Source organism: Cervus canadensis, chromosome 5 (genome assembly GCF_019320065.1).
Source record: "Cervus canadensis isolate Bull #8, Minnesota chromosome 5, ASM1932006v1, whole genome shotgun sequence".
Taxonomy (NCBI): Eukaryota; Metazoa; Chordata; class Mammalia; order Artiodactyla; family Cervidae; genus Cervus; species Cervus canadensis.
In genome coordinates this window covers 35,078,343-35,095,984 of record NC_057390.1, presented here as the reverse complement: position 1 = coordinate 35,095,984, position 17,642 = coordinate 35,078,343, and the positions used below count along the sequence as shown (strand labels likewise).

At 38.7% G+C, this 17,642-nt stretch overlaps 1 protein-coding gene across 1 annotated transcript in view; it reads left to right on the top strand.

Annotated features, from left to right (window-relative positions):
* PSME4 (proteasome activator subunit 4) overlaps positions 1 to 14,126 on the top strand; it is a 92,196-nt gene extending 78,070 nt beyond the window's left edge. The window contains exons 41-47 of the mRNA XM_043468561.1: positions 115 to 200; positions 6,077 to 6,205; positions 7,261 to 7,416; positions 8,878 to 9,040; positions 12,010 to 12,143; positions 12,848 to 12,986; positions 13,400 to 14,126. Coding sequence (XP_043324496.1) covers positions 115 to 200; positions 6,077 to 6,205; positions 7,261 to 7,416; positions 8,878 to 9,040; positions 12,010 to 12,143; positions 12,848 to 12,982 — 803 coding nt within the window. The 3' untranslated portion in view covers positions 12,983 to 12,986; positions 13,400 to 14,126. The remainder of the gene's footprint in view (positions 1 to 114; positions 201 to 6,076; positions 6,206 to 7,260; positions 7,417 to 8,877; positions 9,041 to 12,009; positions 12,144 to 12,847; positions 12,987 to 13,399) is intronic.
* Positions 14,127 to 17,642: the final 3,516 nt, after the last annotated feature.

Sequence of the window (17,642 nt, the reverse complement as noted above, 5' to 3'; positions counted from 1 at the left end):
TACATTGAAGAGCTCTCAGAGTGGTTGTCTAGCACTAGTATCATAGAATTATTCTACCTTATGTAGTCTCTAACTCAGTAGTGAAGACTGACTCTTTGTTTTTATTTCCATAAGTTTTGAAATGGCTGATGGCAAGTGCAGGAAGATCATTCTCTACAGCAGTCGCAGAACAACTTCAACTTCTGCCTTTGTTCTTTAAGGTAAGTTTATGTCTGAATTTAAAGCTGTATCCCCTTTTGACCTTCAAAAGGAATTATTATCAGATGATTGATTAAGTTTTCAGGCTGTATGCTTTATGTACATCTCTAAAAAAAATCATTAAATCATTACAGGAAAGTCATTAGGTGATCAGTTCAGTTCAGTTGCTCAGTTGTGTCCGAATCTTTGCGACCCCATGAACCGCAGCACTCCAGGCCTTCCTGTCCATCACCAATTCCTGGAGTCCTCCCAAACCCATGTCCATTGAGTTGGTGAAGCCATCTAACCATCTCATCCTCTGTCATCCCTTTCTCCTCCTGCCCTCAATCTTTCCCAGTATCAGGGTCTTTTCCAGTGAGTCAGCTCCTCGCATCAGGTGGCCAAAGTATTGGAGTTTCTGCTTCAACATCAGTCCTTCCAAAGAACACCCAGGACTGATCTCATTTAGGATGGACTGGTTGGATCTCTTTGCAGTCCAAGAGACTCTCAAGAGTCTTCTCCAACATTACAGTTCAAAAGCATCAATTCTTCAGCACTCAGCTTTCTTTATAATCCAACTTTCACATCCATACATGACTACTGGAAAAACCATAGCCTTGGCTAGATGGACCTTTGTTGACAAAGTAATGTCTCTGCTTTTTAATATGCTGTCTAGGTTGGTCATAACTTTCCTTCTAAGGAGTAAGTGTCCTTTAATTTCATGGCTGCAGTCACCATCTGCAGTGATTTTGGAGCCCAAAAAATAAAGTCAGCCACTGTTTCCCCATCATTTTGCCATGAAGTAATGGGACCAGATGCCATGATCTTAGTTTTCTGAATGTTGAGCTTTAATCTAACTTTTTCACTCTCCTCTTTCACTTTCATCAAGAGGCTCTTTAGTTCTCCTTCACTTTCTACCATAAGGGTGGTGTCAACTGCATATCTGATGTTATTGATATTTCTCCCAGCAGTCTTGATTCCAGCTTGTGCTTCATCCAGCCCAGCATGTGTCATGATGTACTCTGCATATAAGTTAAATAAGCAGGATGACAATACCTTGACGTACTCCTTTTCCTATTTCTTCAGTTTAAGTCTGAATTTGGCAATAAGGAGTTCATGATCTGAGCCACAGTCAGCTCCCAGTCTTGTTTTTGCTGATGTATAGAGCTTCTCCATCTTTGTCTGCAAAGAATATAATCAATCTGATTTCGGTTTTGACCGTCTGGTGATGTCCATGTGTAGAGTCTTCTCTTGTGTTGTTTGAAGAGGCTGTTTGCTATGACCAGTGCGTTCTCTTGGCAGAACTCTATTAGCCTTTGCCCTGCTTCATTCTGTACTCCAAGGCCATATTAGCCTGTTACTCCAGATGTTTCTTGACTTCCTACTTTTGTATTCTAGTCCCCTCTAATGGAAAGCACATCTTTTTTGGGTGTTAGTTCTAGAAGGTCTTATAGGTCTTCATAGAACTGTTCAACTTCAGCTTCTTCAGCAGTATTGGTTGGGACATAGACTTGGATCACTGTGATATTGAATGGTTTGCCTTGGAAATGAACAGAGATCATTCTGTCATTTTTGTGATTGCATCTAAGTACTGCATTTCGGACTCTTTTGTTGACCATGATGGTACTCCATTTCTTCTAAGGGATTCCTGCCCACAGTAGTAGATATAATGGTCATTTGAGTTAAATTTACCCATTCCAGTCCATCTTAGTTCACTGAATCCTAGAATGTCGATGTTCACTCTTGCCATCTCCTGTTTGACCATTTCCAATTTGCCTTGATTCATGGACCTAACGTTCCAGGTTCCTATGCAATAGTGCTCTTTACAGCATCGAATCTTGCTTCTATCACCAGTCCCATCCGCAACTGGGTGTTGTTTTTGCTTTGCCTCTATACCTTCATTCTTTCTGGAGTTTTTCCTCCACTGATCTCCATTAGCATATTGGGCACCTACAGACCTGAGGAGTTCATCTTTCAGTGTCTTGTCTTTTTCCCTTTTCATACTTTTCATGGGGCTCTCAAGGTAAGAATACTGAAGTGGTTTGCCATTCCCTCCTCCAGTGGACCCCATTCTGTCAGACCTCTCCACCATGACCCGGCCGTCTTGGGTGGCCCCACATGTCTCTGCCCCACACACACAGGGCCTCAAAGGGCAGACAGACTGAAACCACAATCACAGACAACTAGCCAATCTGATATTCTAAAGACAGAATATTGTTTCACTGAGAGCCAATTTTCAAGTAATAGTTTAGGAAAATACTGGTCGCTTAAAAAAAAGTCACAGTGGCATTTTTTGAATATAACTGTTTCTGACTTTTTGATTTAATGTGTAATAAATCCAAAAATCAAAATGTTCAGTGTATTGTATTTGGGCTTCCCTGTTGACTCAGATGGTAAAGAACCGGCCTGCAATGTGGGAGACCCGGGTTCAATCCCTGGGTCAGGAAGATTCCCTGGAGAAAGGAATGCAACCCACTTCAGTACTCTTGCCTGGAGAATTCCGTGGACAGAGGAGCTTGGTGGGCTACAGTCCGTGGGGGTCGCAGAGAGTCAGACATGACTGAAGTGACGTAGCATGCACGCATATTGTACTTATTTTATAATGTTAAATGGCACTGTATATCATTGGTTCTGACAAACACTTGCAGAAAGTAACTTGTCTCCATTGATCATATTGAAGTTTTATTTGCTGCAAGATACAACCTGAGGTGGTTTTAATCATTCATCCAATCAGTGAATGAAGCTGGTAAACTAAGATTAACGTAGTAGTTTCCAGAATTAGAGTTGATAGTGATGCTGTGGTTGGTTGTGGTTAAGTGTAGTCTTATTTCAGATTGGGAAGGCTCAGTACAACTGAGTACAACTGTCACTGCATGACAGTTATTGGTCAATCCAGTTGTTGCTGTTTAAGAGGCAGGGCCCTTGTTACTATTTGTAAGCAAATGGCATGCTGAACTTCTGATCTGCCAGGGTGTATTTTGTCTTCAGGAAATTGCAAAAGATAACTCTCCTGGTAATTTTCAAAGGATTCACTACTATGATTCTTTTTAAAGTGCTCTGTAGGGCCTGATACCCAGAATACCTTTGGGATCTTCTGTATATAAAAGTGGACGGTGGCTGTTAGTGTATGTATATATATGCCTTTGTTACTTGCGAGTCCTTGGTGTAGATTTGGTTTGTCTTTAGGGCAGTGGTGCTTAAGAGTTTTTTCCACTGCCACCTTTCACAGTGGGTGTGGAACATGAGCTCATAGTTTCATTAGTGGGTAATATGCAGTGAATGTTAGACTAGCTGGAGTTCCACCTCCTTTCTTCGCTCAGAAAAGAAGTCAGAAAGCAGATAGTATATGAGAATGGGGTTGATAGGATGGTTTGAATCCACTTGAAATTTATGAAAATTGTAAATTATTAGAATGCTGTACTGCATAGTTTGCCAGTAACGGGCCTAACAGGGGTTGACCTCAGTATACAAATATTGAGGTTGAGAACCTCCTTTAGGTCTTCGTGGTAAAAGGGGTCTGGGTTATGCGGTTATCACAGCACGGATGAACAGAATTATGGTGTAGACAGGTGTAATGTACAGAGTAAAGGTAAAGAGGACTATACAGTTGACTGAATTGTAGGAGGAGCACAGAAATAGTGGAGATGAGATCAGTAGTTCTGTTTTGGACATATTTGAGGTATTTATTTGATTCTAAATGAACTATTATTTTTCCTGTCCCATGACAAGCAGTTTTATATCCCCCTTCCCCAAAATAACCCTTGGAAATACAAGTTTCAGTTATTTGTGTATTCTACTTTAAGATTCTCCATTTTGTTTCGGAATGAGAGAAGAGGGTTTTTAACCAAGAATAACTAACAGAGCACAGGCTTTGAATAGAGATCTAGTTTAAAATCCTTTCTGTGACAGGTGCTTTTTTTTGGTGATCTTAGACAACCTACTGAGCATCTAAGGTTATCTTCTTCTATGTAAGTGTGGAATAATAGCAGTATCCCTCACAAGGTGGAAATAAGATAATGCCTGTGACCTAGAGAGCACCGTGTAAAATGCGTACTTACGTTATCTCTGTTAAAAGTCTTTAACCGAACATTAACTTGGAATAATCAAGAGCTCAAATATCAATGGTCACGGTGAGAGAGGGGACATCTTTCCATCTAAAGGAGCAGCACTTTCTACAGGTTAGCACAGTTTAATAGCAGTTGAGTCTTATTTGTGATACACTAAAAATAATAAATTTGTATGATAACAAGGCAAAAGAAAGATTAGGATCATCCTTTTTTTATACCATTGTATTCTTATTTTGTATTTTGGTTGTAAGCATTAGAAACTAAGTGACTGTGCCAACAAAAGTAGTAAATTAGCTCAATTACTCAGCAGTATCTACATAGTTCATAGAATGGAAGTAACAGCTTAAGAATGGAGTAGGAACCACAGCAGCTCTGAAGACCTGGGTAACAGCGTCTAATAGTCTCTTCAGGGTGCTGTGTCCTTGCATCTTTCTCTTCAAGATTCAGGTACTCAGAAGAAAAAGTGTGCTAATACATGATCTCTTTCTCTTTGAAAAATATGGTTTGAACCGAGAAATGTACAGAATAAACCTAGGTCATCTTGTCATACCAGAAACCAAGGATGCTATAATTGTGTTAAAAGACTTGGAGCCAGTTTGAGCACTAGAAAGAAGAGTAACCACAGTGGATTAAAACCGCCAAATTTGTTGAAATTCATTGGTTCTTAATGATACTTTAAAAAATTGTTTCATTTTTCACATCTGGAGGTTAGGGAAATCATTCTGAGTAAGGAAGAGGTTTTTTTTTTTTTTAATTTTTTTTTTAGGAAGAGGTTTTTGTATAAAACATTCCACTGTTGTTTAGTTGCTAAGTCGTGTCCAACTCTTTTGCAACCCCATGGACTGTAGCCCGCCAGGCTCCTCTGACCGTGGAATTTCCCAGGCAAGAATCTTGGAGTGGGTAGCCGTTTCCTTCTCCAGGGGATCTTCCTGATCCAGGGATTGAACGCATGTCTCCTGCATCAGCAGGTGAATTCTTTACCGCTAGTCACCAGAGAAGCCCATAAAGCATTCTGGGCAACAACGAAGAAGGAATGAGTGTCACTATTTTGGAAACTTATGTTTTTATAATAGTTCATCGCAAAAAGAGAAAATGGGATGTAAGTGAAGGAAATACACAGTACTATTAATACTTACATTGTGCCCAGTCAGACGTGAGTAAAATCAGACCTCTAGATCTAATGGCTACTTTAGAGGACAAACTAGAGCCAGTGGATGCCACAAAGAAATGTAGTCAGGAAAGGGAGGTCATAATAGGGGAGACTGTAAAAACAAAGGACCTACCCCATCCCCCTTGTTTTAAAAGAAAGGAATTTTGAAAATGGGTGGGGGAAACTTAAAGATTCTTCTTAAATATTAAGAGACTTTCCAAATGCAGTGTTGTGTGGTTATTATGTTGAACCAGATTCCCCCAAAGTAATTGTGATAACATATATGAAATACTTGGAGAAATTTGAGCACTACTGAATATATTTTGCTGTGATGAGTTTTTATGTATGATGTCATGACATGTTTTTTAAATAAGAGTCTTTATCTTTCAGTGATAAAAATGAAACATTTATGGATGAAACATGTTTGGTATTTGTTTCAAATAATTGAGGGAGGGGGAACAACAGGGGGGCAAAAAATAAAAGGATTAGCCATGAATTTGTCATTGTTGAAGAATTGGTTGATTAATGGAAATTCATTAAACTGTTCTCTAGTTTTATATATGTTTATTTTTTCTGTAGAGGTTGTTAAAAATGTGATTTCTTTCATGTAAGGATGCCTTTGTACTTACTGGCTGTTTTTCAATTTATGTCTTTATTTTGTTTTGTTGTTGTTGTTCTCTAGATTGCCCCAGTGGAAAATGACAATAGCTATGATGAACTGAAAAGAGATGCAAAGTTATGTTTATCACTAATGTCTCAGGGGTTGCTGTACCCTCATCAAGTGCCTTTGGTACTTCAGGTGCTAAATCAAGTAAGAGTGTCTATCAGAAACTTATATCTTTGGTTAGAATTTTGGTTTACCATTCTAAGAATTTCACAAAGTCGGCTGTGATACAGACAATACCTGATATTTGCATTCATTGTGAATCTTCTTTTAGCATGAGAGAAGACATATGCCGGCCAAAGAAACAGATTTAGAATCTATACATGGCTTTGCCACCAACTTCTGTGACTTTGAGCAGGTCACTCAACCCCCATGTTTTCTGTATACATAAAGAGCTAATTCTTGGAACACCTTGGATACAGAGTGTTTATGGGGGTGGGGGTGAGCATTCTCTTTTACCATTTCTCCTTTATTTTATTCACTTCTATTTTCTGATCTGTGGTAAAAAGACCTAAGTGAGTGTCTATTTTCTGACTGCATTTTAATTTTTATTTATTTATTTATTTATTATTTTTATTTTTTTGGCCACACTGAATGGCATGTGGGATCTGTGGGATCTTAGTTCCCTAGCCAGGGATCAAACCCACACCCCTGGCAGTAGAAGCTCAGAGTCTTAACTACTGGACCACTCAGAGTCTTAACTATGGGACTACATGGATGTCCCATAGCTGCATTTTTGGTGTACTCTGTGCTCAGCTTTATCCAGTTATATGTGTGTTATATAATATACAAAATGGACACTTTGTCTGAAAGATATTTTTTAACAGCCTCAAATGGTATTTTTTATGCAGTAGACTATAGTAGTTTTCCGTTTGTTTGCTTTAACTACCCTACCTACTACTATCAAAAGTCAAATACAATAACATGCAACCCTTGGAGGAGTTAAGTCATTAATTATAAATAACTCTTCTAAAATTGACTTTTAATCATGTGTTCCTTTCCTTTTACTCTCATTCATACATTCAGAATTCGTAACTTTACCTGAAACAGCTTGCATGCCATTTTCTTTAGAAAGAAATATAAGATAAGCTTGCTCTGGCTGTACTTGTAAAAGTAGAGTTACATTGGAAATTTCTATTATTTGTGTATAATGCCACTGTCATCTCATGTTCTTGTCATTTCTACTAATTTCTCATTCACAGACAGCAAGAAGCAGTTCTTGGCATGCTAGATACACAGTACTGACCTACCTCCAGACCATGGTATTTTATAACCTCTTTATTTTCCTAAACAATGAAGATGCAGTTAAAGACATCAGGTGGCTGGTTATAAGTCTTTTGGAGGATGAACAGCTAGAGGTAAAATTTAAGTTGTAGTAAACTGAAATTTTAATAAATTTAAAGAAAGCATTTTGGCGCCTCTAAAGGAGTATTTACACACTAATATGTAAAGTAACTAATTTTAACATAACCCTGTGTAATTACTTTTGATACCCCAGATGTAAACAAACACTGGACACATTCTTGTTCTGGCTTCTCTTTGCAGTTGGGCAGATAACATTTATGAAGCAAAGTCTTCTTATCTATGAAATTGCAAATGATAACACTACTTATTTTACTGATTTTTAAAGGGCTAATAGGAATGTGTATGAGAGCAGTTTCAAGAGAATGAAAATCTACACATAGGTGCTGTTATCCAGTAGATTTAAGATGAGATTGTTATCCCTGTTTATTTTCCTTGATAGAGAAATTGAAGTCAGCTTTTGCTAAGGAAACATTAATATTTGTACAAAAAGACCATGTTAGTTCACATCAGCCTAATGCAAGAAAAGCATGATGTGATAATTATGGAATAAGATATAACTTTTTAAATTGGCCTTAGGTTAAAAAAATGTAATTGAAAATTTTGTGAAATTTTTGTTTATTTTGTGGACTTTATGGGTTTTCCATGTAGTGGAGCACTCCCAGTGATTATATATATTTTATTTGAGAGCACTGAAAATACGTTTGTATCTATAGGAAACTGGGACTGGAAACCTATGCATTTTGCATTCCAGCTTTCTTGTGTCCTTTGGAGCAGATGTGTCTAGTTACCAAGTACTCACACCCTAGCCGTGATTCTGACAAACTCCAGTTAAAATATTTGCAGCTCTCTGTAAATTTTTTTAGAGGGTTTTTTTTTTTTTTCCATTAAAGAATAGAAATGGAAAGGTGGAAATCTCCAAGGACAGTGTTTCCTACCTTTAGATATTATAGCAAACTGGACTGGTTTCTGGATCTTGTTTTAGAACACTTTTATAGATTATTTTTGTATTTTATTCCATGTAGTAGACTTAAACTTAGCTGTTACTGTATGCAACCAAGTATGAAGTAATAAAAAATTTTTTATTTGAATGATATAATGAAAATAGCAAAGAATATGTTAAGTACCCCCAAACTGTCACACTGAAAAATTTAAGAAAAAATATTTTGAAGGAATAAGTGGCAAAGCATTTTTTCAAATTATTACTGCCTTTCCTTATGACTGTTTAGGAGAAACTATTGTGATGAGTATAACTTTTTACAGCTTTTTTTTGTCTTCTGAAAACTTAAGTTCCCATTTCAATTTGAAATAAACTATTAGTATTTCTATAGACTCATCTGTTTTGAGGCCAGGACCCTTTAAGAGCCTGATGGATTCTCCATTAAGAAACTGCAAAAGCGCATTTACACCGTTTGAATACAAATATCAGGGAAAGCCCCCACCCCAGTTCCCATACCACCCTCTCCACCTCCCCAGGCTTAGGATCTCAAGTCTAATGGAAGTGATTATCTCTACAGGTGAGAGAAATGGCTGCCACCACCTTAAGTGGTCTGTTACAGTGTAACTTCCTTACCATGGACAGTCCTATGCAGATTCATTTTGAGCAACTTTGCAAAACAAAACTACCGAAGAAAAGGAAGCGTGACCCTGGTTTTGTAGGAGATACGATTCCTTCTGCAGGTAACAATACTGGGAGAAGACACCCTTTGGGAATTAACCAGGCTTGCTCAACAAATATTTATTGAATGCGTGTATGTGTGTAGGACTATGCTAGGTACCAGGAATAGTTGCTTTTGAGAAACTTTGCATATACAGAAGGCAAGACCTGGGATATAAAGATAAAATTGAGAGAGGTACCAAGGAACGTGTACACTGCTGCATACAGCTATCAGAGTAAATCAAGTCTGTACCCACTCACCTGAAATCGCTTTATAAAGAGAGGTATCCAGAATTAGTTATTTTTGAGGCTCTAAAATACTTGTTTTTAGAATTTACAACTTACGTGTGGTGCTAGTGGTAAAGAACCCATCTGCCAGTGAAGGAGACATAAGAGACCCGGGTTCAATTCCTGGGTCAGGAAGATCCCTGGAGGAGGGCATGGCAACCCATTCCATTATTCTTGTCTGAAGAGTCCCATGGACAGAGGAGCCTGGGGGGCTATAGTCCATAAGGTCTCAAAGAGTTGGGCATGATGGAAGCAACTTAGCACACATACCACACACACACTGAGAGAAGAAACTAAGTAGACAAAACAATTCTTGCTTTCATTTGGAGAGGGGAATATCATTACTTCACTCGGCATTTGGTGAGAGGGTGAGAAGACTCATTCTATAGGAGCTTGTACTCTAATTAAGCATCAAGGTAAACAGCACAGTGAGATCAGATGACTGTGTCATGTTTAAAGAGAAATTTAAATGTCATAGCCAAAAAGCATCTTATCTGTGTTATTGAAGTACAGTTAATTTAGGATGTTGTGTTAATTTCTTCCGTACAGCAAAGTAACTCAGTTCAGTTCAGTCACTCAGTCGTGTCCGACTCTTTGCGACCCCATGGACTGTAGCACACCAGGCCTCCCTGTCCATCACCAGCTCCTGGAGTCCAGTCAAACTCATATCCGTTGAGTCAGTGATGCCATCCAACCATCTCATCCTCTGTTGTTCCCTTTTCCTCCTGCCTTCAGTCTTTTCCAGCATCAGGGTCTTTTCAGATGAGTCAGCTCTTTGCATCAGGTGGCCAAAGTATTGGAGTTTCAGCTTCAACATCAGTCCTTCCAATGAACTCTCAGGACTGATTTCCTTTCGGATGGACTGGTTGGATCTCCTTGCAGTCCAAGGGACTCTCAAGAGTCTTCTCCAACACCACAGTTCAAAAGCATCAATTCTTCAGCCCTCAGCTTTCTTTATAGTCCAGGTCTCACATTACATGACTACTGGAAAAACCATAGCCTTGACGAGACGGACCTTTATTGGCAAAGTAATGTCTCTGCTTTTTAAAATGCTGTCTAGGTTGGTCATAACTTTCCTTCCAAGGAGTAAGCGTCTTTTAATTTCATGGCTGAAGTCACCACCTGCAGTGATTTTGGAGCCCAAAAAAATAAAGTCAGCCACTGTTTCCACTGTTTCTCCATCTGTTTGCCATGAAGTGATGGGACCGGATGCCATGATCTTCACTTTCTGAAATGTTGAGCTTTAATCTAACTTTTTCACTCTCCTCTTTCACTTTCATCAAGAGGCTCTTTAGTTCTTTCCTTTCTGCCATAAGGGTGGTGTCATCTGCATATCTTAGGTTATTGATATTTCTCCTGGCAATCTTGATTCCAGCTTATGCTTCATCCAGCCCGGCATTTCTCATGATGTACTCTGCATATAAGTTAAATAAGCAGGGTGACAATATACAGCCTTAATGTACTCCTGTTCCTATTTGGAACCAGTCTGTTGTTCCATGTCCAGTTCTAACTTTTGCTTCCTGACCTGCATACAGGTTTCTCAAGAGGTGGGTCAGGTGGTCTGGTATTCCCATCTCTTTAAGAATTTTCCACAGTTTATTGTGATCCACGCAAAAAAATTGACTGCCAAAGCAGTCAAAGGCTTTGGCATAGTCAGTAAAGCAGAAATAGATGGTTTCCTGGAACTCTCTTGCTTTTTTGATGATCCAGCAGGTATTGGCAATTTGATCTCTGGTTCCTCTGCCTTTTCTAAAACCAGCTTGAACATCTGGAAGTTCATGGTTCATGTATTGCTGAAGCCTGGCTTGGAGAATTTCGAGCATTACTTTACTAGCATGTAAGATGAGTGCAATTATGTGGTAGTTTGAGCATTCTTTGGCATTGCCTTTCTTTAGGATTGTAATGAAAATGGACTTTTTCCAGTCCTGTGGCCACTGCTGAGTTTTCCAAATTTCCTGGCATATTGAGTGCAGTACTTTCACAGCATCCTCTTTTAGGATTTGAAATAGCTCAACTGGAATTCCATCACTAAGTTATATATATATATTTTCTTCATATTCTTTTTCATTATGTTTTGTCATTGGATATTGAATATAGTTCCCTGCACTGTACAGGGGGACCCTGTTGTTTATCTATCCTATGTCCAATAGTTTCTCTTTGCTAATTCCAAATTCTAATCTTCTCCCCTCTCCCCAAAAATAAAAGTCTGTTCTCTTTGTCTAGCAGGGTTTTAATTATGTCGTATAGTTACCTAGTAGAAATTTCCAATAAAATAACAGTGAAAGTGTTAGTCGGTCAGTTGTGTCTGACTCTTAGTGACCCCATAGACTGTAGTCCACCAGGCTCATCTGTCCAAATAAAATACCAGCATACAATAAATTCTAGTTTTTTTTTAAGTTGACCACTTTGTTTTTAATAATTAAGTACCAAAGTATTCTTAGGTCTGTACTGAGAATTTGAAAGCGCTTTAACTTGTATCACTAAAAAGAAAGAATAGAGAGCCTATAAAATATAGGATGCAGGATGTTGTAGTTTAGGCTTAACAGCATGTTTTTGGTACGTGTGCATACAGAGTCATTTAAAGGCAGAAATTCACACACTGGAAACAACTAGCATGGTCGAAAACTAATTTTATCTCACTATAGCAAGTACAATAGAGTCCTGTAAATATCTGCTCATATAAATGCTGTTGTTTTCTTTGCAGAGTTGGTCAAACGCCATGCTGGGGTGCTGGGACTGGGTGCGTGTGTTCTTTCTAGTCCTTACGACGTTCCCACCTGGATGCCCCAGCTCCTTATGAATCTCAGTGCACACCTGAATGACCCCCAGCCAATCGAGGTAAAATTCTCCCTTGTTGGTTTCTTTGCACATATATTAACAGTGATAATTTTTTAAGAAACCATTTAGACTAATAATTTTCTATATACTCTGGGCCGTCGTCTTCGATAAGGTTACTACTACTGCCTCTGCCAGAGCCAAGTCTGCTCATCAGTAGTTATTAAAATCTTGCAGAGACCCCACTGTTTTCTATATTTGAGAGATCTTTTGTTAGCAAGAAAATTACCATGTCTTCTGTCCTTCCCAGTCCAGTGGAAGCAAAGTGTATTGCCAGTGTTGTCAGGATATTTAAATTTTATACTTCTGTTTTGCTCATATTTTATACCTAGGAAGTATCTAACCAAAGGCTAATGTTAAACAGGAAAATGTGATGGTATTATTTACTGAACACCTGTGTTACTACATTAAACAATTTGGAAGACCAATGACTTTGTTCTTTTCACTTTGACAAAGTGTATATTTAGTATATATTGAAACTGATTTAACAATGTGGTGTGAGTTCTAGTCATTTGTCCTAACGTGAAGCTGGTATCAATTCTAAAGAAGTAAGCTTGGTAGCTTTTTGAGGTAAGATTGGTTTATTGGTTGTGTAGTGCTTGGTGAAGTGTAAGATACGAAGTCCCGAAGGATTGTTACTTAAAGGTATCCTGGACATAACCCTGGAGGAGTTAAAGTAAAATGTATGTGGGTTGCTTATCCTACAGATGACTGTAAAAAAGACATTATCCAATTTCCGAAGGACACACCATGACAACTGGCAAGAACACAAACAGCAGTTCACTGACGACCAGCTGCTGGTTCTCACCGATCTCCTCGTGTCACCCTGCTATTATGCATAGGAAGGTGAGGCAGCAAAGTATACAGAAGTCTGTTTTCATGACTTTTGCTGTGACCCAGTGGAAGTTCCCAGAGAATTTTATACTTTTTTTCCTCTGCTTTAGGTATTAAGCAGAGAATTGATGTGACAGCTTTTACGGACTTATGGTTAAATAAAAGAAAAGAGCTCTTACTCATAATTGCCTCTGAGTGGGGCCTGGCCATTTTGGGTTGTCCTAGGGATTCTGGGTTCTACAGTTGTGAAAATATTTCATTTCAGTTCTTAAGTATTTGTTATCCATTCTGTATTAAAGAGGGAGGGCCCAGAAGCCTTTCTATTGAAATAGGATGAAAAAAGATTTCATTTATTTGGTTCTTTGAGTTGGATGTCCTGTTGTCTAACTGAAGGTTTTTCCCCCCCTTTTTCCTCCTTGATACAGATGAGTAGTCCTCACTTCAAGCTCTTTTCATCAAAAATTCCAGATCCTCAGGTACCATCTGTGGTGGCTTTCTGCAGGTTTAAAAACTCTGCCTCTGTTGAGTTCTCATCATTTTGGTGGTTTCTGTGTCTGGTCTAATTAGTCCAAGTTCCACAGGTTCTCAGCTGCCATTTTCCTAACTTGTCCGGAAGTATTTCCAGTATATTGATCACTTTTTCTTTGAGGCATCTGACAAAGCCACAATGTCTCAGACTAGAAATAATTACCCAGTATGATCATGACATCCAAGACCAGACAGAGTCTAGGAACTCATTATGAAACCGTTTACTTGAAATGGAGAATGCCCATCTGTAACACAGGTCCTGTCATTTCATTCATCTCAAATTATTTTGAATTCTTTCCAAATGGCTATTGAGTTTAGATGGTGGTAGGGCTGTGGGCCATAAATCTGAAGCATTGAGAACCTTGGGCTTGGAGAGCCATGAAGAGGGAAAGAAAAGAGGGCAAGTCTTGAACCCGGGCAAGTGTCGAACCCATCCAAGTACCTGATGGACCAAGACACAGAAGTGAAGTCTGTGTCCACGTGTCTCCCACAGACTGGAGTTTTTGGTGCTGAATAGAAGAGCAGTTGCTGAAAAACCAGGGGTTCGGTGAATAAATTTTTGATTGATTGTTACGTATGTATACAATGTGTGATTTTGAAAATAAACAGCAACAACAATAAAAACCCTGACTGAATGATTTTTACCTGTATTCTTTACAAATATTGTTTGACCCTCTTTGAAAACTGTTATACTTTACTAATGGAAGACTGCTGTGTTTGCGGAAATTCTGTAATCTTTTTCTCCCTCCCCCTGCCCTTATTTTTTGCCTGCAGAATCGTTGAGAGACTAATAAGTCTTAATATTTAATTGACTTGTTTAATAAATGTTACATAGATGTAAAAGACTGTATAAACTGTAGAGACAGCATTGGCAAGACTTTGTACAGATGCAACCTCTTAAAAAACACCATTGTGTAATTAACTTGTAAAGATTCACATGTAGCTCTTTATTATAGTGACTTTTGGCTTTTGTACCAATTGAATGCCATTTTTTGTGTGTTTTTAAATTATTTTCTTTATCTTTTCATGCTCCAAAAGCTGAGGTGTGGGTTTGAGTTCATTTATCGTTAGAATGTCTGAATTTTTATGTAACTTTGTGTGTGTATCTCTAAATGCGAACACCACGTGTTTGCCTGTGACCAGTTTATAGAACGCAAGGAATCTTCTAGGTTGAAGTACTTCACACGGTGGTGAATGTCATCTGGCAGCACACCCTGTACAGTCTTCCTTAAAGGAACACTACGGTATATTTTTTAGTACCTACTTGCTGAATGACTTGATACAGACCTAAGCACAGCAGAGGTCCTGGTACAGTAAGCGTCAGCATACACAGGCGTAACCCCTGTATAGAGTAGTGCCAACCTGATTATTTCAATTGTGTAACTAGTTTAAAAGCCAATAAATGGATTGTTTTTAACACCTGGTTTTTGGTCTTCATTACAAGGAGAAGACAGGTCTGGAGCCAGTGACTTGTGGATTCCTTTTGCATTCATAGATCTGGATCCATAAATTCATGCCCTCTCACCAGAGTGAATCATCTAGATCACACCTGCCCAGTTACAGTAGCTCGTAGCCACATGTGACTGTTTACATTGAAATTAAATTAAAAATTACTCAGTCTCAATAGCCACATTTCACATGTTCATTAGCCACTTGTGGCTAGTGGTTACCCTGTTCATTAGGCACGTGAGTGTTTTTTGTCAGCATGGAAAGTTTGACAACACTTATCTGGGTGATTGATTCTCAGATTGATGGGCCTGGAATGTGAATTTCAGTTCATACTCCCAGCTCATGATATTGATACCTGGTCCCGAAATCATAGTTTGAGCAGTGAGGCGTTATGTTATATTGACCACTTCAGTTTTGTCCTAGCTAAGCTGTATTTAGGTGAGGTTCCTAAAGTGGGGAATTTTTAAAAATATAACATACTAGGCACCTACTGTGGTCCAGAGTTTTTGTGGTTGGGACTCGGGTATCAGTGTTTTTTTAAAACTTCCATCAATGCTTCAGTTGTGTGGTCATGATTAAGAACCCCTGGTGAAGACCCTGAAGGCCCATTCGAGACCTAAAATCAAGGTACTTTTAAAGAGTTTTTAAAATGCCCCATGTGATCTAATACCAGGCTTAGCAGTTGCTTATTATTTTGATACCCTAACTGCTTATATTGTGAATTATTTAATTCCTAAACATTCTGTCAGTGACCTCAGGAATGAAAAGGAGGAGGGGGAGAAAAGGGATGAATGGCAACTGTTGTCTAATATGCTGCATTCAAAAGAATGGAGACAGCAGGAACCATTTTAAGGGAAGGCCAGTGTTAAGGCCTTGGGGGAAGGTGTGTGAAGGCAGACCAAAGTTTGGAACTCACTGCTGATTGGGCCTGGAAGACTTAGTTAAGGCAGGTTTGGGGTGGGAAGGCAGGTTTGGGGTGGGAAGGCAGGTTTGGGGTGGGGGTGAGTGGCAGGGAGAAGTAAGGGGAAGAGAAGGCCTGTATTCTTAACTGTTCTAAGAGCCGATAAATCATCTTTAGTTTCCCAGGTGCATCCTTTATAAAAGAAAGACTTTGCAAGTTGTATTTCAAAATTCGGGAGGAAAACTTACCTACTTCTCTTCCTGTGAACGATTAGTAATGTGGCCAGAAAAGACCAGTGAGGTATTTTGTCTTACTGGAAAAATTAACTTTCTGTAGTCTTCATAGTTGTTTTTGTGGCCAAAGGCCACCTGTCCTGTTAATGTTACTGGAGTATTTCACCATAGTTGAACATCAAAATTTTCAGCTTTCTTTGCTGCGGATCACACCACAGTGAATATTTTCATACCTTCATGCTTAAAACTTTATCTTATATTCAAGTATTTCCTTAGGATAAATTCCAAGGAGTGAGATTTATGGGTCATGAATTTAAACATTTTTATGGCTCTGATGTTCTTTCCTCAAAGTGCACATGTCAGTTTCCATTGTCAATGATAATGTGTACCAGAATGGTAGTTTCCCTGCAAACTGATAGTCTATTCCTATCAACATATTTTTAGTCAGCCCTGCTTGTTTATTTGTAGATTTTCCACTTTCTGACTGTGAAGCCAGTGTTCTTTCCAATCTGACACACTGCTGGTACATTCTGTAGACATAATTATAGTAGCTTTAGTCTTGTTGATACTAGTTTTGGAACTGGTGATTCCAGATATTCTCTTCTAGATCGCCTGGTCCTTTACAACTTGTGACTTTGTGTGTGTGTCCAGTATGAGATAATTTTTCCCATAGGTGTAATTCGTGGCATTCTAGCCAAGACCTATTGTAATATCCTTCTGTCATATGGCCACATGCCTGGAAACGAGCTGGAAATTATGCAATAGCTAATTTATATGGAGAGGAGTGTGACATTTGGTTAGTTTCCACTTCGAATGGCAATTCCACTCTAAATACTAAACGGTGTTCTTTGGTCGATTATTTCTAGCCTCTGAGGTCACCATTACAACATAGATTAGAATTGCTGCAAGTGGTAGGGGAGTAGACTATTTTGTGGGAGTTGGAAATTTTCCTTGAAGTTATTTGTAAATTCTGATAGCACAGTCAATTCCTGGACAGAATATCTACCACATAAATTATCCAGCCCTCTTGATTTTTCTTTTGATGAAAGCAGAGTTGGGGGTGGTGACTTGGGGAAAATATGTTATATGCATAAATCAAATTCTTTGGCACTTGTTGGTACCAAACAGTTCTGTTTTAAAAGATAACCATTAGCCAAAATAAAGAATTTCAATGGCAATATCCTAAGTACTTCACTTGAATGGAATTTTCAAGATCCTAGTTAGCAGGCTGGGATACTGAAGCAGAAAAAGGGCTTAACCCTCTTGTCTCCAAGTAGCAAACATACTTGGGAATGCTACTTGATTGCTCTTGAGACTACAACCCACATAATGAGTTCATTATTTTGGACACACTGGACTGTAGGATGGGAGGTTGGTTACTTTTTTGGTTCCTGTTCTTTCTTACTAAAACTAGCTTAGCTAGTTTTGCATACATGGCTTTTCAAGATGTTTTACATTCAACATGGCATTGAGTGATGTCCATGATTTCTTGGCTTTTGCCCATTTCCTACCCATTTGCATGGGTAGTTTCTTTGCAATTTGCGTTTATTTCCTAAT